Source organism: Coccomyxa subellipsoidea (genome assembly GCF_000258705.1).
Source record: "Coccomyxa subellipsoidea C-169, whole genome shotgun sequence".
In the NCBI taxonomy this organism is placed as follows: domain Eukaryota; kingdom Viridiplantae; phylum Chlorophyta; class Trebouxiophyceae; family Coccomyxaceae; genus Coccomyxa; species Coccomyxa subellipsoidea.
In genome coordinates this window covers 993,012-1,014,826 of record NW_005178040.1, presented here as the reverse complement: position 1 = coordinate 1,014,826, position 21,815 = coordinate 993,012, and the positions used below count along the sequence as shown (strand labels likewise).

At 51.8% G+C, this 21,815-nt stretch overlaps 6 protein-coding genes across 6 annotated transcripts; 1 reads left to right on the top strand and 5 right to left on the bottom strand.

Annotated features, from left to right (window-relative positions):
* Nucleotides 1-1,350: 1,350 nt before the first annotated feature.
* Nucleotides 1,351-2,717, bottom strand: COCSUDRAFT_32389 (hypothetical protein). The gene is made up of 4 exons (XM_005650306.1): nucleotides 2,452-2,717; nucleotides 2,088-2,248; nucleotides 1,790-1,973; nucleotides 1,351-1,639 (listed from the first exon to the last, which is right to left on the bottom strand). The coding sequence occupies exons 1-4, from the start codon at nucleotides 2,533-2,535 to the stop codon at nucleotides 1,550-1,552; spliced, it is 519 nt and encodes a 172-aa protein (XP_005650363.1). The 5' UTR covers nucleotides 2,536-2,717; the 3' UTR covers nucleotides 1,351-1,549.
* Nucleotides 2,718-2,851: 134 nt separating this feature from the next.
* COCSUDRAFT_32388 (NAD(P)-binding protein) lies at nucleotides 2,852-4,449 on the bottom strand. Its single transcript, XM_005650305.1, has 4 exons — nucleotides 4,389-4,449; nucleotides 3,877-4,023; nucleotides 3,525-3,634; nucleotides 2,852-3,357 (listed from the first exon to the last, which is right to left on the bottom strand). Exons 1-4 carry the CDS (start codon nucleotides 4,440-4,442, stop codon nucleotides 3,234-3,236), a joined length of 435 nt encoding a protein of 144 aa, XP_005650362.1. The 5' UTR covers nucleotides 4,443-4,449; the 3' UTR covers nucleotides 2,852-3,233.
* A 1,318-nt stretch (nucleotides 4,450-5,767) lies between these two features.
* On the bottom strand, nucleotides 5,768-7,345 carry COCSUDRAFT_13055 (guanylate kinase; the record flags this gene model as incomplete). The annotated part of the gene is made up of 4 exons (XM_005650304.1): nucleotides 5,768-6,044; nucleotides 6,421-6,635; nucleotides 6,853-6,966; nucleotides 7,133-7,345. The coding sequence occupies 4 exons, from the start codon at nucleotides 7,343-7,345 to the stop codon at nucleotides 5,768-5,770; spliced, it is 819 nt and encodes a 272-aa protein (XP_005650361.1).
* A 2,347-nt stretch (nucleotides 7,346-9,692) lies between these two features.
* On the top strand, nucleotides 9,693-11,343 carry COCSUDRAFT_32387 (mitochondrial import inner membrane translocase subunit Tim9). The gene is made up of 3 exons (XM_005650303.1): nucleotides 9,693-9,921; nucleotides 10,060-10,150; nucleotides 10,267-11,343. The coding sequence occupies exons 1-3, from the start codon at nucleotides 9,830-9,832 to the stop codon at nucleotides 10,381-10,383; spliced, it is 300 nt and encodes a 99-aa protein (XP_005650360.1). The 5' UTR covers nucleotides 9,693-9,829; the 3' UTR covers nucleotides 10,384-11,343.
* A 383-nt stretch (nucleotides 11,344-11,726) lies between these two features.
* COCSUDRAFT_46388 (kinase-like protein) lies at nucleotides 11,727-15,066 on the bottom strand (the record flags this gene model as incomplete). Its single annotated transcript, XM_005650302.1, has 8 exons — nucleotides 11,727-11,939; nucleotides 12,312-12,485; nucleotides 12,817-13,016; nucleotides 13,387-13,526; nucleotides 13,795-13,988; nucleotides 14,341-14,568; nucleotides 14,817-14,935; nucleotides 15,045-15,066. The coding sequence occupies 8 exons, from the start codon at nucleotides 15,064-15,066 to the stop codon at nucleotides 11,727-11,729; spliced, it is 1,290 nt and encodes a 429-aa protein (XP_005650359.1).
* A 2,236-nt stretch (nucleotides 15,067-17,302) lies between these two features.
* COCSUDRAFT_35407 (magnesium-chelatase subunit) lies at nucleotides 17,303-20,270 on the bottom strand (the record flags this gene model as incomplete). The annotated part of the gene is made up of 7 exons (XM_005650301.1): nucleotides 17,303-17,498; nucleotides 17,887-18,155; nucleotides 18,536-18,652; nucleotides 19,123-19,293; nucleotides 19,552-19,653; nucleotides 19,861-20,016; nucleotides 20,139-20,270. The coding sequence occupies 7 exons, from the start codon at nucleotides 20,268-20,270 to the stop codon at nucleotides 17,303-17,305; spliced, it is 1,143 nt and encodes a 380-aa protein (XP_005650358.1).
* Nucleotides 20,271-21,815: the final 1,545 nt, after the last annotated feature.

The window sequence follows — 21,815 nt, the reverse complement described above, 5'->3', positions numbered from 1 at the left end:
GAGGGTTGAATGCCAGCTGGCCTCGGAAGCTCTGCCTTGCTCCCGGCTCCTGTGCTTTTGCTACTGCCTTGGGTGCTAACGCCTTGGGCGCCTGCTGTTCAAAGGTCCTTCTTGGCAGGCGCTCACCCAAACCCTGCCAGAAAGATAGCTGGGGAAATTCGAATAGATGTAGTCTCCTTGCAGAAAGCAGGAAGATACGGATAGCAACTTGACAAGTGCATGGAAGAGAAAGGTGGCTCCACCTGAGAGCCAGGAGCTCTCTTGGCATGCCTCTGCAGCAGAGCATCATCGTCATCGCTGCTCTCCTCTGCGGCAGCTTTGGTTACAGCTTTAGCAGGCAATTTGGATTGGGGCGGTTTCTTCATTATGTCTCGGTGGCGGGCCATGAGGCGTTCGTCATCATCGTCACTGGAAGCCATTACTGTATTGGGCTACTTTCTTTGCTCAGAATAGCCTGCAGAAGGGCGCAAGACACCCTTCAGACCGTGTGCACAGTATATTTTTATGTGTGTTGGTCGGGATAGAAGCAACGAAGCGAATAACATGCTAGGTCCTCTATATAGCAACTCGGTTGACATCCACCTTATCACAGCGCTGTTGCAGCCGTGTGGCGGATATCGAAAATATCTGATTTCTATAAATGAACTTCAATCTTCAATATCATAAATACCACTTATAATCAGAATTTCCTGCATTACCCAGGAGGTCAATGCCGCTCGCTAAACCAAGTTTCCGAAAAACTCTGCCTAATGTCAGACTCGCGCAACTTTTCAATCTTAATAAATAATAATGATAATATGGTCTCTTCAAGTACAGGTTTCAAGAAGCGTCACTCGAGTGACGATGAGATGCATATTCTTGGCGATCGACAAATCTATTTTTATCTCGGGAATCACGTGGTGCATGCTGCATGCTGACCCATCACTTTCTCCTGTTGTTCTCTCAAAATATGGTGAGATCCCTCCTTGAAGACTACTGCATGCAAGGAACTTGTGCACCTAAATATCAGCGTCATTGTAATTGTTGACAGCCACATGGTGTCGCGCACACGGTGGGTGGCTTTTGCGAATTCAGTCGAAGACAATGATGGCCTTCAAGGAAAGTTTCCTAGGAGGCCTCCCAGGTGACACTGTGACACACTTTACGATGACATCTGGAGGCCTTCAGAAAAGCATCGTGACCATGCCGAACATGTCTGTACAGTCAGTGACATGTGCGCCATGGTTCTGGCCATGCACGCATCTCTACTAGAACGTGAAGTTCCCCAAGAAGCCTTCTTTGTATACAGCCCTTGTCGAGCGCCAGTGATAAAATGCCTTCTCTGTGATATCATCTTAGTGTTTCACCTCTGCTCATTGTTCCCAATTTCCAGGTTTGATTGCCCTATGTGACTAATGTACTACTATAGTATTGGTCTGCTCTCTTTGAGAACTACTGACACATAAACATGTTGTCCACTCACGGCTGTACACTGGAGGTCCCTTGCACCGTGAAACGGATTACTGTACAAGGTGTGGTCCGTTTTCTGCAAACGGAAGCTCCACTGATCTCAGAATGCTCCGTAACCCCCGTAGTTGGACTCTGCCGAGGGCGTTCTGGCAACAAAGAACAGCAGTGCACTCCCCAGTATGAGTGTGACCTGCACAACAGAACCAGTGCAGCTTTTCAGACATGGCTGCACAGATTGTGCTGTTGGGTAGGCCCAGGCCAAGACCGAGCTTACAGACCTGACATCGCTGACAAGCTCAATACCAGAGGTCAGAAGATCATTTGGGGTATAGTGAAGCACCTGAAATAAGCCTGCCACTCCTGGCCAGACATTCGTGACATCAGGATTGAGGGCATAGTGGCCCAGCAGCACCCACACCGCGCCAGCCACCGCTGCAAAGCTGACCATGTAGGATATGAACAGCCAGATGCGCGAGCGGCAGAACACACCCTCATCAAAGGGGTCATATTCCTGCAGCTCATCCCTGGCCAGCAGAACACATGCATGTGATTTAGATGTGAATTTTGATGGGAGACCTAAAGTGGGAATAACAACAACATGCTGTACTTCATTGCTGCGCAGCGAGGCATGCGCTTACCTTCTGATGGCATTGATCATGATGAGCGCCAGTGTGGCAATGATGCCCGGGAGATACTGCACGAATGGGACTTTGGTGTTGCTGGCTGCACAAGCATCAACCCAGAACCACCAGCCCCCACCGAACAGCGCTCCTGCAAGGCCTGGTCCATACGCCTTCGCCTACAAAGTCGATCAATTCCTGTCAGAGTAGGTTCAACAAGTATATTTACATTTTAGGGAAAAGTCAGGACGTCTTGATGCCTGACAGCAATCCATGCTTGATATTCATATTGCCTAAAAATGGGCACATATGAAGCGGCCTATCTCGTCGAATCACTATTTCTGTCGTATGGGAGGACATATAAGCCAGGACATTGGAGCACCTTTTCTTCCCAGAATTGCAGTACTTGAGGCGAAACAAGTAATTCTGCTGAAAAGCAGGCCGGACAGATACTGCAACCGTCCATTAATCGGTCCATTACTTTTATGAATCCTTCGACTATCTGTCCCAGAGATTGTCTTCCACCAGGTTGGAGATGCAGGCAGATGATCTGCAAGTTATGCAGCGCTTCTTTCACTGAGATAGATTTATAGCCAGTATGCAAGATCCCTCGTGTTCAAGTGATCTGAAGAGATGTATTGTCTTCGCTTTGACTGATATTATGAAAAATATTGGGTTTCTCAATGGGACGTTGAAGGAGGTGATGGGAAACCAAGCGATTCACCCATGCACAACTCCATCAACGTTGGACGTGATAAGCATTTCGAGGCACCTGCCACTGCATTAAGACTTTCACAGACGCAGAGTCAGAGATATCGAAATATACCACTTTCATCTCAATAGACCCATGCGTCAAGAGTGGCTCTCATTTGAAACCACATGGACAGTCATGAATAGTGATCACTAGTCACTCAGGGATATCCCTCGATACGTATAGCAGTGATGCCGCAGCAGAGGTACCCTGAAAAGAGTCAGAGGAATGGCGTTTGGGACATACAGTTCAGTGAAGCTTGAACACCAGGAACAACACACAAAGCTCTGCTGCATGTGACCCGGGCCAAAGTACAGTACATCCCAAACAGAGGGGAAAACCCACTGTTTTGCATGGTACATTCCAGCACAATCTAACGTTGATTCATGAGAAGCCTGCAGCCCATCAAGTGTTCAGGTCTCCTGCTCCACTGGCCTCAGCAGAATGTCATTTGTATCCACATGGTCTGGCGCTGAGAGGCACCACACAACAGCCTGTGCGATGTCAGCAGGCTGCAGCGCTTTCATGCTGCTGTACCTGCAGCACCAAATTGCCACCATTTCATTGCAGTGCATTTAGTTGCAGGGGTGATTTTTAGCGTCCAGGTTGGTAGCCCTCAAGGCATGTATTACTGTAGTGCCAGTGGCAGAGAGCTGTGAGCAAGGCTTCAGTCAGCTGCGAAATATTGTTTGGAGCACTACTACCTGTCCTTTGCAGCTGCTTCATCGCCAAACCCATGCACAGCCAGGAACTCCGTCTCCACCACTCCAGGAGATATGCTGGACACCCTCAAATCCACTTTCCTGCCACGAGCCTGCACCATCAACCACCATTTCCGCTGTGTAAGGAAATCATTACGTGCGCTCCTCTTTCCTTCATTCTCACGCAGAGAAGCTCTTGCCATTTCTCTGCAGGCCTCCCAGAGCACACAGCCGTAACGGCAACCAATTATTTGATGTGGACGGGTGTGTGGTGAGGTGGAGAACAGGAGAATTTGCAAAGACCGGAATTTCCAGTCAACAGGTGGGCTTAAGATTGCAAGCAAAAACGCCTGACCTCTTGGCGGAGGCCTTCGGTGAGGGCCCTGAGGGCGTGCTTGGTGGCAGCATAGAAGGAGCCGCCGGAGGCGCCGTTGGGGACGCGGTGGCCGCTCATGGAGCTGATGTTGATGATGTGACCAAACTGGCCCCGCCTCGTCATGTCCTGCATAGCACAATCCTCGCTTCCTCAGCCTCCATCTCACTCCATCTGAATGGGAGCTTTTTTTCAGCCACTCTCTCTGACCTATCATAGTCGCAGGCAGGAATAAGCAGAGCAGTCAAGTAAACACTGCTGAGCGGTCCCATGATCTTAATTGCATCTCAGCTACTGTTACTTGGCTCCTATGACACAAGGGCAGCAGCGATGCAAGGACAAAAGGCCATTACACATGATAACACCAAGAGCAGGCAACAGGCTCCTGAACACTGCGACACCGAGGGTAACATGCTCTGACAACACTGTGCCACCAATTGAGAGGAAGATGGATGCAGACAGCAAGGCAACTGTGACAGCAACTGCGGCAGCACCTTGAGGGCCTCGCGGGTGCACATGCAGACGCCGAGCACGTTGGTGGAGATCATTTCGACCCAGCTGGCGGTGCTGCCGTCCCAGAGCGCGGCGTTGTTGCGGCCGAGGCCGGCATTGTTGACCAGCACGTCCACTCCCGACCCCGGCCACCGCTTCACTATTATCCGCGGCAGCGCCACCACCTCCGCCTCCTGCACATCATCAGTGGTGCGAGCATCACAGGCAGGTCCCACATTTCGAGTAGACTGGGTAGACATTTGCACTGGGTAGACATTTGCTGCTTCCAAAGTTTCTTCCCTCCTCAGCTGATTCTGCTGGACTGTGTCATTCTTATTCTGCATAAGGGAGGGTAAGGATGGGGCAACATTAGGCTCTTGCTGAGCAGGAGCGGATGTATGAAGATTTGAGTTACATGAAGTGCATGCCCCTTGCATAGCTTCATGGGATACATCTGCACCTATGGGATACATCTGCACCAACTTGCAAAAAGAGGCAGATGAACTGCCCAAGCCTGCACTTCTGTTGTGTGAATTGACGCTGAATTGTTCCACAAGACCAAGAAAATATATAATCGACAGCTGCGTTTCATCTCACTCAGAACGGAAGACAGCGCGCCTTGGTGATGTCGCAGACGACGGGCAGGAAATCGGCGATGGGGACGCCGCGTGAGACAAGCAGCTGCTGCAGGGACTCCAGCCGCTCGCGCCTGCGCGCCACCGCCACAACGCGCATGCCCGCAGCCGCCAGCGCCTCGCACGTCGCCCAGCCGATGCCCGCAGACGCCCCCGTCACAATCGCCACCTTGCCCCGCCACCTGCACAGCAAGCGATACAGCAGAATCGTTACACATTCCTTAGGAGGGGCCAACATTCCTGCTGAGGACCTTCCAAGCAACCTGCAAAAGCCTGGCATGTAACAGAATGTGGGATTCTTGCAGTCTTGGAAGAAAAATAGCTATGCCATGCATAGCTTGCAGGTGGCCCCTTTCTGCAAGGCATGATATCCGTGCCAAGCTCTTGGGTCCTATGACAGAAATTGCGAGCACCTTTCAATTCCTGCCGGTTTTGAGGCGATTGCAGGATCTGTCGCAGGTGCTTTTTCTTCATCTGCAGATGCTGTATCTGGGGCAGCACTATTTTCCTTTGGCGGTGCTCCACTCGAGGCTGCTGGTGTCAGAAGGGGAGCACTCTCAGACACCTCCGCCTGTTGCACAGGCAAGGCTTCATTCACTCAAAATAGTTTTGGAGATGGACACCCAAGCCAAGTCCCAACTATGTCAGAAATAAAGATGTTCAGAGATTTCGCTGTCATTCCATCCATGGTGGTAAGTACAGACATCGATCAGTTTCGATTGTGCAACATCTGTGCTATCAATAGTTCAATCAACACCCCAGCTTTTGCACATACAGGGCAGAGGAAGTGGGCGCACATTGGCTTGATCAGCTGGGGGCTCTGCAGGAGGCTCTGCAGATGAAGTGCTTGCTGCGGCTGCTGGGTCCTCGTCAGCAACCAGGGTGACTGGCCCAGAGATGGACCCAGACCCATTGCCCACCTGGCCGGCCAGCGCACGCCGAGCCACCAGTGTCAGCTGAGCAAAGGCGTCCTCCAGGTCATCGTTGAAGATGACGTAGTCATACAGCCCCTGCTCCTTGATGCTGCAGCACACACAAACCCAAATCATGTGATATTCAAAGTTGTGCTTTCCTGGTGCTTGCCCCATGTCAACATGCTCCTATGCAAATGAGGTGGATATGTGGGCATGCATGGAGCACTGTTACAGCAGGGTTTGTGTGTGCTGCAGCATCAAGGAGCAGGGGCTTTATGACTACGTCATCTTCAACGATGACCTGGTTGATTGAAACGCAACAATTACTGACGTGTGTCTAATGAAAACATTTCTGCCGCATGCCTGATCAAACTGCATGAAAAGACACTGCCAGGCTTCTGGTGGATGCTTGTCGACCAGTGCTGGCAACAGAGCCCTGGAGACGTTTGAGGTCATGGAGATGAAGAGTGCATGGGATGGAGTACCTGGCAATCTCCTCCTTGGCAGCCTGCAGACGCTCCTGAACCTGCTCCTCGCTCTCAGTGCCGCGGCCCCTCAGGCGCTGCTCCAAGGCCTCTGTGCTGGGCGGGGCGACAAAGACAAAGATGGCCTTTTGGGCGCTGCGCCGCACCAGCCGTGCGCCCTGTACATCAATGTCCAGGATGCAGCACTTGCCAGAAGATGCAACGTCCTCCACGGCCTGTAGAGAACTTGATCATGTCATCCCAGCTGTCGATTGAATTGTTCAAGAATCAAAGGCATCCCAGCTAAGTCGTTAGGTATGCTCGCAGAATTCAGTATGCCTGGACGATGGTGCAATATGGTTGGGAAGCAGCAAGAGCACTGCGACCTTAGGACACACCCCCAACCTAGGAACACGATAAACACGCGTGTAAACAAAGTCATACGTGGAATACCTGGAATGATGTTCCGTAGATGTTGGAATGCACGCGTGCATATTCCAAGAAGAGTCCTTCTTCAATGCCCTTCTCAAAGTCCGCTTTCGAAACAAAATGGTAGTGGACACCATGCTGCAAGCAATGAAATATATCCGTTAATAAGAGAAGCGTGCCTGAGTCAAAAAACAATAGTACTAGCGAACTCAAACTCCTCCATCAAGAAAACAATCAAAGGACAACGTCGGTCACACTTCGGAGGGCATCCTCTGAAATTGCAATTGTTTTGGAATAAAATCACCTGTTCTCCTTCACGGGGGGCTCTGGTAGTATGAGAGCACGAAAAGCCGAACAGTGGGGAACCATCCATCAGCTTCTTGATGAGGGTTCCCTTTCCCACCCCAGAAGGTCCACAAATAACGAGGGCCGAGGGCCGCTCCGCAATTTTGTTGTTAGTCTGTTGGCCATTCTCCTGACCCTGGCCTTCGGCCTCAGAAGAGAAGGTGCCCCCCATGCCTTGACGTAGGACTGTCTAACAGGATCTTCAGTTCCACATTATAGAAGCCATGCACACTTTCAGTACGATCCTATCTGTTAAGCACTGTCTCTTACAGCATAGTTGCATGAATGAACTGTTCCTCTCGTGGGTGAAATTCCCTTGAACGAAGCAAGTCAGTGCATGAGCCAGATCAGGCGCTGCATGTATTTCTTGCCAGCTGTTGTATGTTGCAGTGGCCAACAGGGCAAGTGCTAATGCTGCCCTACACATAGATTAATGCTGATCCATACCAGGCAATGCCATCTAGCAATGCCATCTAGCAGTTGCAGGATGCGGGTCATGGGTTAATGCTGGCACTGTTCGCACCAATAATATTGGGCAATTAATTGGCAACATACTTATAATATAGTGCGCCAACTTGAAATTGGCCAACATCACTATGAATATTATATTTGAACGGTTCTTTGAAATCGTCTATGATACTTGCGGATTTTCATGTTATAAGTGCCTGGCATGCTGGTCAGACTGACATATTGGTACATTGGCTGCAAAAGGTAGCATTGCACGTACTAAATTAGATCACACCCTTGCCTCGCTTTCCCTTAGTGTACACTTTCCCTGCAGAGCCTCCATTCCACTCAGTGCCGATGGTCTCCACTAAAAACTTCTCTCCGCGTGTTGACACAAGCTGGCCGTCCCTGTAGCGCACCCCCTTTTTGGTTGATGCTGTGTCTGCTGCCATCCATGGCTCCACATTCCCTGCATGCTTCCCCCTGCCCTTTGCTGGCGCTGCTGTGCTCTCGGCTTGAAGCGAGAATCTGCATGCACAGCACACCATAACTGCTCCTTAACACTGGTGAACCAGCAATTGTCTACAACACAGATCATTAGGAATTTCAAAACAATCGAGTAGGACTGCTTTGTGCATGCATGAACGCGCACTTTGCCAGAGTCTTCTTCCGAGCTTCCTTCTCGGCACGCTTGGCAGCCTCTCGCGCCTCCACCTCCTTTTCGGATTCCCTCATCCACAGCTCCTGCTGGCGCTGCACCTGCTCAGGTCCAACCTCCAGGATCCAATTGGCAGTGGCCTGCAATGTAGAAAGAACGCCAATCATGCTGGGAATCTGGGTGATTTAGCCCTCACAGAACAATGGAGAATTGAAAGCAGACACAGTTGCATTGAAACCCAAATGACAAGGTATCCCCATGACATCCACAGAATGGTACAGGGCTCACCTCGATGCAGCCCAGTCCCTTTGCATGCAGGATGTGGGCTGCATATTCTGGACAGAACTGGACTTGTTCAGGCCAGAAATTTGCAAGTGCCTCCACTGCATGGCCGCCTGTATTCATGTCATCGCAACAGGGCGTCCAGCCAGGCGGTGCAGCACGCGCATCAGGCTGCGACCGTGGCCTCAGCTCTGCTGCATTAGGGCTGCTGGTGGCGTCCCTGCAGACAAGAACGGTACATGAATGAGTAGCAGAATGAAGCCTCCTTGCTGGGCCACCAAAGTACTGGGCAGAATAGCTGGTCTCCATAACACAAGTGATAGTCTGGAGATCTCACCCAAGGGAAAGGGACTGCAATTGCTTGATGGGCTCGATTCCCTCGTGTATCTCGATGGATGTTGGGGAATCTGCGTCCTCCCCCTCCCTGGCTCTGCCCTGGCATGTTTGGGCCTGCACACCGATCATGAAATATACTTCCAGCATTTGCAAGGATTCAATGCAATGGGGACGTCTTTGAGCGAATGCAATTCAACATTCTACTATTGCTGTTCCGAGAAAGCAGAGAATGAAGGACCTCGAATTTACCTCTTGCAGCAAATTCCACAGCACTTGATGCCTGCGTTCTTCCGGTAATGAGCTGAATTTTGGAAAGAACCCTGTCACAACGTCTTCGATCTCTTCCAGATCCACATTATCTGTCTCCGCGTCTTCTATGATGCCGGTGATATAATCCAGGACGGCATCATCAGCAACGGCACCGAAGCTGTGGCAAAACCTGACAACAGAATCTCGAATCTCCATGTTTCGAAATTGTATTTTGTAGCATCAGCAGACCTTGAAGATAGACTTGGGACTAATACGCGGGAAACAAGCAACCTCTCTTTGTGCAAATTGATCCTTGACTTTCAAGGTCTTCGTAGGATCTGCAGCCCTTGTATTAATTCAGCCATACTGATCTTGCTAGACATGCAGTGAACTCATCGTGAGATTTGGATTAAGAAAACCTCTGCCAATACATCTGATCGATGCCATCTTGCATTGCATGCTTTGTCGTGGGACCACGGTCGAACACCGGCGTGCTTTACTAGCGACTTCATACTTGATTCGCCGTCGATGGTGTGAAACAGGATAGAAAGGAAGCTTGAGTCTACAATAAACGTTTCTGTGGCTGCGCAATCACAGAGGCTGTGATTACCTTGTGAGAGCGTTGCTGTCTCGGAGGAGCGGAGAATACAAGTGGTATTGCTGTGACTGCAGAATTAATTCACGATGAATCAGGCCATGGAAGGCCTCGAACAGCTGCCAGAAGCGCAGAGAAATGAACTCATGCAGAAGATAGAGGAGATGCAGGTTCGAGATAGGTGAGGCGAGGCCTTGTGATCTGGCTGATCTGGATCTTTCTCACAAGCAGTCTCTTTCAATGACACGAATGTCACTATTTCATTTAACTAGATCTACAGAAATGCATCTTTGTAATTGTGCTGAGTCCTGTGTGGCAGTTTGCGCATGTACAATGGCTTGGTGGAGAGGTGCTTCAAGGACTGTGTAGAGTCATTCAGGAGAAAGGATCTCGACAGCTCGGAAGAGAAGGTGAGACATCCACATCAATTGCAGCATGTGCCCAAGTGACTGCTGTATGGGCAGCTGTCATCATGATCGGGACTGTGGTGCACTGGTGCCTGAACGGCTATGTGCCCTTCACGTAGTGTGTGGAGCGGTGTTGCCAGAAGTTCATGAAGCATTCTGCAAGGGTGGGTGCACGCTTTGCAGAGCTGACGAGCGCTGCAGAGCAGCAGATGCAGCAAATAGTGAATCAGAAATAGGCGCAAGGCATCAGCAAGCTTACAACACAGAGGCAGTCATGTGGCAACAGTTGGGACCCAACTGCTTATTGACACGATGATTGCTAGCAATCATGGTCATCAGCCACCCCTGCCTTGTTGCAGTGACGTGCCATACCAGCAATGTCATGTAGAGGCACATTTTTTCATGCACACCCTGGCCTGTATTTAAATGTGTCCTTGTTGAAACTCAACAGTTGGCTTTACAATGAGTGAACCTTGAATACTTACTGTAACACCCAACTCTGTTTGTCCGCATATGTGCAATGGATCAGTCAAACTTTCATATTGCGCCACCAACCACCAGCTGTCTTGAGTCTGAGACCATTCAATACACCTCGTTGCTTGCCTCACTCAGTTTGTTTGCCCAGAGCCTCTAATACCTATCCTGTTTGCATTAGCTAGGTGTTTGTCTAGCTACCGCACAGCAGCTGCACCCTCTAAGCACCCGCAAAAGATGCAGCTGCAGACCAGGCCAAAATGCATCAGGAGGATGGCAGGCATCCTCCGTCACCTGCAGCACTCCCAAAAGGGGAATTTGAATCTCCTGAAGCATGCCCATATGCGCGGCCAGTTGGAAAGAAAAGCATTAAATCAAGCCCGTGTGGGCCAGCGCGCATGGGGGCATGCCTCAAAAATCCATGTCAAAACATACTTTAAAGCTGTTCACAAGGATCAACAATATTTATTCCCTCACCGGCCAGTCTTACCGCAACGGCCTCCAAACGCCTCCCTCAGATCCTCTCCAAAGATGGGGCCATGAAAGTCCTTGAAAATGTTTCTTTGATACACATACGCAGAGCCCTGAGACAGTGGGCATCTGCATGATTTGCTGTACTCTGCTGCAGAAATGGCTGAGCATTGCTGCCTTGCCTGTCATGCTGGATGTCGGCATGCTGCAAGCCCGAAATGCGCAATACACTCCAATGTGAAACCCCTGATGAAAAGATTAAAAACGCCAGCCAAATGGCCGAGACAGGTGCCGGTCTCGACCGCGCAATCAGCGCATCTAGACCATGCCAGCTGTCGTCAGAGACACTCTGCACAAGTAAGGAAAATGGGTTCCCTTTAAGAGACACCTCAGCCGGCCGCGGGTTGTAAAATCTTGTTTAGTCTCTACTGCATGCCGACTCAAAGTGACCATGCCTCGGCCCTCCCCCTGCCATATTAGCTTTTGAGCTCACGAGGAGACTGACATTGTGAAAGCTTGTGAGACACATACTCAATCTGGCACCACTGGGACGAGGCCAGGACCCCAGCAGACGGGATTCTGGGGGTGTCAATCTGGGAATTATGTTGAACATCTCGGGGCATGACAAGAGGCTTCAGTTGTCGTCGTCAGACCAGAACATGGCGAGCAGCGCATGCAGGCGGGAGGTGACGGTTGCCATGTTAGGCCGCTGGGAGGGTTGCCTGCTCAGGCACGCCTGCATCAGCTCCGCCAGCACAGCGGGACAGCTGCCGGGCGATGGCATGTCCACGGCTTCATGCAGCTTCCGGTGGATGATCTGCTGCTCCGACAGGCCAGCATAGGGCGTCTGCGCACAGGCACCCACACAATCAATCACTTATGCACAAACAAAGCACATGAGGGGCAAGATAGAGCCGTGAAGAGTTGTCTTGACAAGCCAAAGTGGCCATCTGGGGACTATAGCACAGCGTATTTGCATGCGCGGGGTCTTGAAAGAATATACTATGCTGCAAAGGCAGTGACTCCTGTCTTGATGGGACAGGACTAGATACTATACTGCTGCTTTGCAAGGTGTTCATACAAGAATTGCATGCTGCTTTGATTGCGCCAGTGAGTCAGTCGGTCAATCGCATTACATCGCGACCTATTCAGAGCTGATCCAATGCCTGACTTTCAAGCAGGGCATGACACAAACATTGCGGTGCTGCGGCGGGCGCACCTCGGAGGCGATCATCTCCCAGAGCAGCATGCCGAAGGAGTAGACGTCGGTCGCGTAGGAGAGGATGTCGCTGGTGAGCAATTCTGGGGGCATGAATGCGAGCGTGCCGTGCTGCATCGCCACCGCCTGCTCCTGCCCCGGCTTGAACAGCATGCTCAGCCCAAAGTCAGACACCTGCACAGCGCATGCTCGCTGAGCCCTCTGCACCTCCTTTCAAGGGCAATCCTTGGGTAAGAGCTGCAACACTACAACATGTACAACATACACACGGCTCCAATACAGGACCATTTTGAATTTAATTTCCATTTGAAGGCTTCTTACAACCTTTGGGTTCAAGCAGGCACTGCCCACTCCTTCCTACCCCGAGACAAACCGGGGGCAGGGAATTTAAAGCAGTTGGCTTGATAGTTGTCTCGGTAATACCCTGCAAGGGGGACACTCAAACAGCAGCTGGGTGATACAGTGTTCCCATGGACTCTGATGGGGGCACCGAGAGAGCGCTAACCTTGGCGCGGGTGCGCTGGATGGCAGGCTCGTGCTTGAGCAGGACGTTGCGTGTGGTCAGGTCGCGGTGCACGATGCGGTGCGCGTGCATGTGCGCGACGCCCTCCGCCACTTCTATTGCAGTGCACAGGATTGCATGCAGCCGCGGCTGGCCGTCCGCCCGATGGTACGCCCCCTGCCTGACTGCCATCCACAGCGTTCCTGCATGCACCCCATTTCATGCTCAAGACAATGTCCTGTTGCGTGTAGTAGCGTGAACCGTGTACAAGAATCATGATAGTTGGGGAGGGGTAACTTTCCTACACAGGGCTCTTAGGTAAGGGGCATGCTCCAAAGCCCCATTATAGTGGTTTTGGCAGCTCGATGGGACTGAGCAAGAACAAAGATTGATTGTATCCTCGGCTGCAGGAATGTCACACTTGCACATCCTGCACCGGGAGCGCATCATTCCATGGCTGTGACTGTCCCTCTGAGCGGAAACAGCTTGGCTTCCTTTACGAGATTTAAGTGGGGAGGTGACGAGGTGAGGAGGTCAATATTAGGGAGCTGGTGGGTGGCAGGAGGGAGGCACCTGCATCGCAGAACTCCATGACAAAGATGCAGCGGAAGGTGACCATGCTGCTGGAGCGCGCTGAGCCCAGGCTCTGGCCACTGCTCCCCTCGGCCTCCCTCCTGTCAGAGCCTGGACTGACCTCTGCAGGGCTGCGCCTCCTGCACCCATACAAGGGGAAATTCATACCCAATAATCAGCCATAATGAGAGTGCCAAGTACATGCCAACACCCTGTGTGCACATATCCTCTACCTTGTATCTTCAAATGAAGTGTCAGGTGGGATGTTTTGTCTAGTTAAAGTGAGAAGTCAACGCAGCAAAACAAGACTGCTGATCTGATGGGCATCATCTGCTTTGAAGCAAAGCACGCACATCTGTTTGGCCTGCGCATGTGTGCGTGTGTCAATGGAGGGGAAAGAGAGTGCACCTCGGCAGTCGCAGGTGCAGGAAGGATGTCAGCATCTGCGTGGTGGATGAGTCAGCGCTGCTCTGGCGCTGGGGGGCCCTCGGTGGCGTCCCCTGGAACACCGATTTTGGCGGCGGGGGGATCCCATCATTGTCTTGCAAGGGCGACCCCGGCGGTGATGCCATGCCCTCCATATCTGAGCCGCCCACTCCCACCTGCGCGCAAATCTCAAAATCCTATCAGGTAATTGGGCTTGGAATTTCTTCGTCACTCTTAGAGGATATAGCATGAAAATGCATTGATGCAGCTCTGAAAGTCACCTGTCACAGATGCACAGTACAATCATACAATTCTATAATACAAATACCACCAAGTCATGCATTGATGTGTCTGGTCCCTTTTCATCAAGTATTCATTGTTCTGTGACACAGCAGAACAGGGAAAGAGCAGTAGATAAAGCAGGGTCCACATTGAACAGATGGATAGTCTGACTGTGTTACAGTGTGAGCACTTCCAGCCCGCTGTCCTGTCAATGAAAGGGAATATGAGTGTGCAGGGGTGACTCACGCTGGCAGGGGATGAGATGCGATTGTAGGACCAGGCAGCCTCAGTGCTAGAGCTCATGTTGGACAGCCCTCCAGGGGACATGCCACCCTCGCCCTTGGGGAGCTCTGGCGAGCTTGCAAACACCTCGCCCCAGTCAGAGGAGCCCTTGGAGCTCAGGGATGATATCTTCCTGTGCAGGCCCGTCCTCGCCGGCTTCACCCTTTCCACAACTGCCTTGTACAGATTGACCTGCATGACGGTCGCAATCAGTCACACAGTCAGGCAAAACAGGTCAACCAAACATCTGCAGAATTCATGCAGATGCAATACGAAGGGTGACCCTCCTCCAAGCAGCCCCTGATCTTCAAGCAACTGGATTGACCTGCTTGATGGCAGAATGTCAACCTGATATGCACACCAATGCACAAGGCATGAAATTGATCAGCAGTGCAAGGCCTATAGAGGTGTTGTGAAGAGGAGGGAGAATTGTCACTCACCACATTGGGATGTGTCAGCGACGAGGCAACCTTGACTTCGGTCAGATGGGTCTTCGCATGGACTTTAGGTACAGTCACCTCTGCAATTTTCACTGCCACAATGCCGCCCTGGTACTCCCCTGCGCATGGCAATTTATCTCTAATATCTTGAGGTGTCGCATGGCGTGTAGATGCAAGATATTGGCAGATGTACATGAGATGTTCAGGCCTTGTAGCTGGGCAGTTCACCTTTGTAAACTATGCCAAACATGCCCCGGCCCAGAACCTCTTGCGGGTTGATGCCATGATGCTTCAAGGTTTCCTTGCAGCCCCCGTCATCTGCCACTGTTGGGCAGAGATATAAATGTCAAGTCCCAGTCATTCAGCCAGAGATGTATACATTGCAAGTGGAGTGATAAGTATTAAGCAAGCCACGAGGGATGCTTTACGATGGGCCTCACCACTGTGGACCATAGGATTCCTGCCCTGCCAAAACTGCTTCTGAACCCAATAGATGCATCCTGCAACTGTAAAGGTGAGAAGTGCAGCTGCAGACCATGTCCAAAATGCTTCTTCTGCACCCTGTTGCATACAGTCGCTTCTCGTCATGCTTTGCCTTCCTATGGACATGACATTTATTCACTGTACCGAGGCATGTCTGTACACCCTCCAACAACAATAATTTTCCCAAGATAACATTTGTGTCTGCAACTATCTGCTTGACGATAGCCTGCCGAGGACCAAGAGGGACATTGGGAAGGGAAGACGAGTGATCTGAAGCGTCTACATCTTGCTCACGGAGGTCCTCACCGCTTTTGCCGTGACGAAATCAACAACCTGGCTCAATATGATGATGTGCAAGATGATGCCAGTCACGGCTGTCGCAAAGCACTTGCTGGATACCTCTGTCCGCATTCCAATGAGTGACCGAGCTATGCGTGACTATGTCGCACGGCAGTGCTTCCAACCTATCGAGGCAACCGATGATATCAGATGCCCCCAATTGTGCTTCTGCGATCCCTCAGGACGTTTCGTGCCCAACTTCACGAAACGTCTCAACCCCATACATTCAATCTGGCAGGACGTTTAACGTTTCCGGTTGGGTCTCCTAAGTCCATGCCTTCTAACACCGTCTATACATCTCAGAAAGTTGTACGACGGGCCGTTCTGGGGGAAACACATGCGTCTCTGTGCCCCGAAGACACCGACGGCATTAAGAGACTTCGAAAGAGCCGTGTCGGAGGGGAGATAATTTATGCATCGGGGCCAATTCCGCTCTCCTGCATTTGGCAATTGTGAACATGGCCTTTGCTCTTGTAAACTTCTTCTTCTTCTTCTTCTTCTTCTTCTTCTTCTTCTTCTTCTTCTTCTTGCTCTAGTTGCTCACTCCTGGCCTGAGCCGAAGCGTGGCTAGAAGATGCATGCATGTGTAGATATTTCTGCCAGCATGCCATGACAGTGTTCACCAGGGCCGACGCCGCTGCCGCAGCGGCAACAGCATGCTGGCACACAGCAGCACCACATCATGTCACATCAAGTCACTACGGTAGTGACTGTTGATCTGCTCAAGTCAGGTAGTCCCTCAAGCTGCCACCAGAAATCACACGGCTCGGTGCTTTTAACCTGGATTCCAATAAGAATTGTGCTACAATTCTTGAAAGTACTGTCACGGGTCTCAAGCAAGTTGCCACAATGGTTGAGAATGAAATCTCTCAAATTCTGGGTCACTGGGCCCATGCCCACCAGTGTGCAGATTCGCTTCTTACTAGGTCCATACCATACACTGTGCCAATGCCTCCCTTTGATGGGTGCTCTTCAATTTTTCAGTATTTCTCGCTAAAAGTATTGCGGTCAACTTGTTAATAGTACCTGAAACGCAGAACAGGCCGCATTTGTTCGCAATGCCAATAACAATTCACTGAACAAACCCTGAGGCCCGTCAGGCAATAATCATGCTCTGGTCATAAGTACCATTATGACCGCCCAGGCCTGCGCAGCTACCTCCTGTGCAGGCCTCTGAGCTTTGCCGCTCTCATAAGAAGCATCGGTGCATGCCACACCACCGCTAAACCAACATCATTTGTCCTGCTCTGGCGCAGAATGAAACTTCTGCCCATCTCATGGCCTTCAAAATTCCGAGTGAATTAGTCCCAGGCTTCTTCTCAAGCACCCCTGCTTTGAACTCATGCCCCACCTGGAGGGCAAGCTCGTGCCTGAGGGTCCAGTTGGTACCAAAAATGCCAGCTACTTTTCCTCAGGTTGCAGTCCACATGCAGGATGGCAACCTTCGCTGACTGCGCCCCTGCAGCTCATCGCCTCATGCATGGCAGGCCCCACCAGGCCCCTTTCGCAATCTGCCTCACTCCCTAAATAAGCGGGCGCAGAAGTCCTCGCGCAACATGGCTTTGACACCAACTTTGGAGCAAGGCTCACCGCTGGCTCAGCTTCCCCCTTTTGAGGCCTCAGCTTCTGGAGGCAAGAAGGTCGCCGTCAATTTACAGGCTATCTCATCGTTTTGGGCCAGGCAGTCCGCCCCAGGCGCCGGCCTTTTTGTTGGCCTTCTCTGCAGCCTTGGCGGCTGCGGCCTCTGCCTCCTTCTTGGCCTTCTCCTCCTTGGCTGCGCGCTGGGGGTCTGTGATTCGCCGGAAGGCCAGCGCCACCTTTGTGCCACTGTCGATGGTCTCCAGAGGGTCCTTCCTCAGCCTGCAGCATTGCGCCGGGCGTGATCAGGATAGCGTGACTTGTGATCATCATGCGACACGGACACAATTGCTTTGAGGGTGGAGGCCATGTCGTGATATATTGCCTTCTTGTTCTCAAAGAGCACCACATGTTCTTGCAACCCAATGCTGTTCAAAGCAAAAGTACAGGCTTGCTCCGTCCTGCGCCCGGTTCCCTATTCAAGATAAATTACAACACCCGCAGGACCACGTTTTTGTGTTACCCAGCCATTGCAAAAGATTCCAAAGGGAGACAGCGTCGCTCGGTGGTTCAGGAAAAGCCTATGGGGGCTGGCTCAAGTGCACAATGTACAGTATTTGTCCGGTGCAGCAGTTGGGGCGGAAGAGAGAAAAGAAAAGGGTCGACGCACCGGTGGTTAAGGCAGAGGCCGATGACGCGGCGCACGTGGTCGATGGTGACGGTGTCCTTGCTCTCAAAGGCGGCCAGGGCGCGTGCGGCCTTGTTGGTGGTGATGTCCCCACGGATGCCGTCCACGTCCAGCAGGGAGCAGATCTCGCTAATGGTCACCTTGAGCTCGCGCGCCATCGCGATCCCCGGCGCCGCCTCGGTTGCGGCCGTCAGCTGCGCTCGCAGCGCCGCCTGCTCCTCCTCCGCCTCCACGCAGAAGGCGTCCGGGTCCTGCGCGCGCATTACTGTCAATTATGACTGCTGACTACCTGCCACATCATCAGGATGGATGGTGTACATGCAGTTCGACACGGCTGAAGCGGTTCTGTGCTGTTGCTAGTGGACGTGAGATCACACAGCTTTGACGCCTGCAGAGGAGCCCCTAGGATCCCGGTGTACTGAGCATCATAGGTCTAGAGCTGGCGCCAAAATGCAAGGTCAGGGCCTCCTTGAGACCAGGACGACAGAAGCAAGCTGAGGATGGCTTCAAGTCTCCCACTGTGAAGCACATTGCCGGGTGGCGTGCCATTGGCTAAGTGAAGGTGACCTGCTCAGAGATCATGCGGGAAGAAGTGTGCTTATGGGAGGTTAGCTGGGTGCGGGGGTCGCACGTTCTCAAAGGCGATGCGGTCCAGCACCATGCGCGTCCTGGCCGCAATGTTCTGCATCGTGGCCACGTTGACGCTCATACCGAAACGATCCAGCAGCTGTGGCCTCATCTCCCCCTCCTGCTTCCATGCACACCCACACAGTTACACCCCTGCTGCCTTGTTTGCGCCCACCCATGACAGAATGGCTGCCTTGGGGTGGCAGCCCATCAGCTGCACGAGCTGCAGAGAGGAGCTTGAGATGACACAAAGCCACACACAATTAGCCAGGCAGACAGGGCAAGCATGCTTCTTAGCAGGAGCAAGCCAGCCTGCGCTGCTATAAATTAGCCCATGCGCTCTGTGTGAGAAGGTTTGGAGGTTGTGCCAAGCCCATCGTACTGTACTCAGCAGTTAACACGCTGCTCTATCAAATTCCATATTCCCCTTTGAAGCTCTGCATGTGCTCGCATGCTCTAAGCCACACGCCCATCCTGCACACGCCCATCCTGCTAGACTAGCATAGACTCTGTGCATGTGCCCGCGTGCTGTGAGCCACACGCCGGTCATGCTCAACTAGTAAAGCCCTTTAACGGGGGGCAGGTGCGCGCCTGGGGGTTGCCGGAGCCGATCATGATGAATTTGGCGGGGTGAACGATGCCGATACCCTCGCGCTCCACTGTGTTGACGCCGCTGGCACTGCTGTCAAGCACAACGTCCACCAAACCATCATCAAGCAGATTCACCTCGTCCACATACAAGATGCCCCGGTTCGCCTTCGCCTGCGCGCATTCCACAGCACATCAGTACTTCAATGGTATGTGCACTTCTTCTAAATGATCTATGTGCTGCCTGGCTGAGTCGGGCAGTGCACCCATTGATGCCCTAAGGTCGGCATGGAAACTTCACAATATGGACGTGCATTTCTCTGTGTGTACAAGAAGGCCCAGATCAAAATGCGAGCAAGCAAGTCTGGGACCACCACTGAAAAATGTTGAGGTGAAGAATGGCAGCGGGTAAAGCTCAAAAAGGGGGCTCACCAGCAGGCCGGGCTCGTAGGCCTTGACGCCCTCCTGGAGCGCCTTCTCGATGTTGATGGTACCGCAGATGCGGTCCTCTGTTGCGCCCAGGGGCAGCTCCACCTGAAATACCCCAAAACATGAGCCCCCTTGTCTTTCTGCTCTTCACCTCTGTGTACAGAGAAGAGAGAGGTGACACCCCACACCCAACGCAGGGAGATGCACGCTCAGAAAGGCTATGCAGAATGTCAAGTATGTGGTGGCAAAGCACGACATGAGCTGCATACCCATGATATTCTTGTGTGAGGGATTTGGCGAGGCTATTCTCACCAGTGGGGTTTTCACTCTAACCATTGGCAGCTGCTCGCCGTTCCTGTGGCGCTGCAGCACGTCTGGCCCCATCAGCTTTGTGTCTGTGGGGTGAGAGTTGAAGGCATCCTCTGCCACCACCTCTATCTCAGGCAGCAAGTCCACCATGGCCCTCACCTGTGCAGATTTTTGCAAACATAATGAGGAATGAACTTATACAGCTGAAGATTTACTCGTACAATGTCGCTAGTATGATATCAAAGTGGACGTTCTGAGCTGGCATAACGCTGTACACTCACCGCAACTGATTTGCCAGTCCCCCTCTCTCCCATGATCAAAACGCCACCGATTGTGGGATCGATCACGTTCAGCATGAGTGCTAGCTTCATGTCCTCTTGTTCTGCGACTTTGACGAACGGAAGCGAGGGCATCCTTGTGGCACTGGTTAGCTTTTCCAAGGTCGCAGCTGATGTATTTGCGCTCACTTTCACCGTTTGCCTTCCAGAAGGACATCTGTGTGCAATCTTTTCGAAAACCTGTATTCTATTCTGTTGAAGGGGCACCCTCTTTGGAAATCCATGCTGTGACTCGAGGACCTTGTAACTGCAAGATGCAAATCCTTCACGTAGAGACTGCATTTTGTTCGCTTAGTTTTAGCTATCGAGCTCTGTGAGCTTTACAACATCATAGTTTCTATTATCTGTCTTTTTCACGAAGGCATTCAAGTATATTGAATTCAGCCGGCCTTCAGATGGATTTGCCTTCTATCTATCCGATTTGACATTGCAGCTCCCTTTTCAGGGGGTCTGCAATATACCCTCCAGGGGGTGTAGCCTGGCCCCTTCAAGAAACCTTCTCCTGCTCTCAGATTGCACCCAAAAATTTCCACAACACAAACCAAAGCAAGGTAGATCCTCTATGTATGTACATGATGCCCATGTCACATGAATTTGCAATGGGACAACAGCCACTTAGGGTGTCGTCGCTGCTTTTGCAAGTTCAGCACGCCCGAGCCACAGGCAGGGATTTCCTGCAATTTACAACTTCTGTACAAGTTGGGCATGCTTCCCATCCACCCTCAGTCCATCAATCGGGCTCGGGTGGGCGCCTCCTTTTCCTGTTTGCCGCACGCTCCAAAACAGCAGAAGACCCTCTTCCAACCTCCCCCTTCCTGCTGCATGCCAAAAAGATGGACATTTTACTTCTTCTCCAGTAATGACAGCCAAGCAAGACATCATCTGGGCTCCAGCATGCTGCGCACTGGAGCAGACTGGGCGTCAATGTTAATTATCTGGGCTGATTGTCAGCCATCATCATACCATGATGCTGCAGAGACTGCAGCATGCAAGGAGCAGATGCAGGTACCTTCTTAGAGGTGTGCTGCGCTGTGTTGGGCACCTGCAGATCGTCCTCAGCATCGTGGTATACACTGCTCCCGATGCTGACCACATCATCTGGCATCACAGTTGGGGCTGTGGGTGAAGGCTCCTCCTGGAAGCTTTCCTGCTCTGCCTCTTCTCCCTTGGGCTTCGTGCCAACATGTTCAGCTTCCTCCCTCAGATCTGCCTCTGCAGCTTCTTGCTCCTGCACATGATGGATAACAGCAGTGAGATGCTATGCTGTTGCATGAGAATGTCAGCCGACAGACTGCAATGCATGGCACCTTGAAATCACAAATATGGCAGGGTGCACGCATGCAAAAGCTTGTGCTGTGCATGCGAGAGGTGCTCACTGCAGCCTCTTTCAGTTTGCACTCCTTCTGCCAGAATTCGATGAGCCCGTCGGCTGTGAACTTGCACTGAGCGCCCATCACTTTCTCGATGACAGAGTGCAGCGCCCACAGCCATGGAAAAGATACCGCTGTGCAGCTGATGGTCACATTCACCTGCACTTTCCATGAGTGAGGGCTTACCCTCGAGGAAGCAATCACTCTCCCCCAGAACACATGCAGCATTCAAACATGGAACTCGATTCAA

Bases quoted from the DNA above. Each gene is read 5' to 3' on its own strand.
- COCSUDRAFT_32389 (XM_005650306.1), bottom strand. From the start codon at position 2,535: ATGGACGGTTGCAGTATCTGTCCGGCCTGCTTTTCAGCAGAATTACTT. The intron at 1,974-2,087 runs GTAAGCGCATGC...TCTGCTGGCCAG, and splicing joins ATGATCAATGCCATCAGAAG to GGATGAGCTGCAGGAATATG. The intron at 1,640-1,789 runs GTGCTTCACTAT...TCTGTTGTGCAG, and splicing joins GAGTGGCAGGCTTATTTCAG to GTCACACTCATACTGGGGAG.
- COCSUDRAFT_32388 (XM_005650305.1), bottom strand. From the start codon at position 4,442: ATGATCTCCACCAACGTGCTCGGCGTCTGCATGTGCACCCGCGAGGCC. The intron at 3,635-3,876 runs GTCAGGCGTTTT...TTGATGGTGCAG, and splicing joins CCGAAGGCCTCCGCCAAGAG to GCTCGTGGCAGGAAAGTGGA. The intron at 3,358-3,524 runs GTAGTAGTGCTC...TTGGTGCTGCAG, and splicing joins GAAGCAGCTGCAAAGGACAG to GTACAGCAGCATGAAAGCGC.
- COCSUDRAFT_32387 (XM_005650303.1), top strand. From the start codon at position 9,830: ATGAATCAGGCCATGGAAGGCCTCGAACAGCTGCCAGAAGCGCAGAGA. The intron at 9,922-10,059 runs GTGAGGCGAGGC...CCTGTGTGGCAG, and splicing joins GAGATGCAGGTTCGAGATAG to TTTGCGCATGTACAATGGCT. The intron at 10,151-10,266 runs GTGAGACATCCA...CCCTTCACGTAG, and splicing joins TCGACAGCTCGGAAGAGAAG to TGTGTGGAGCGGTGTTGCCA.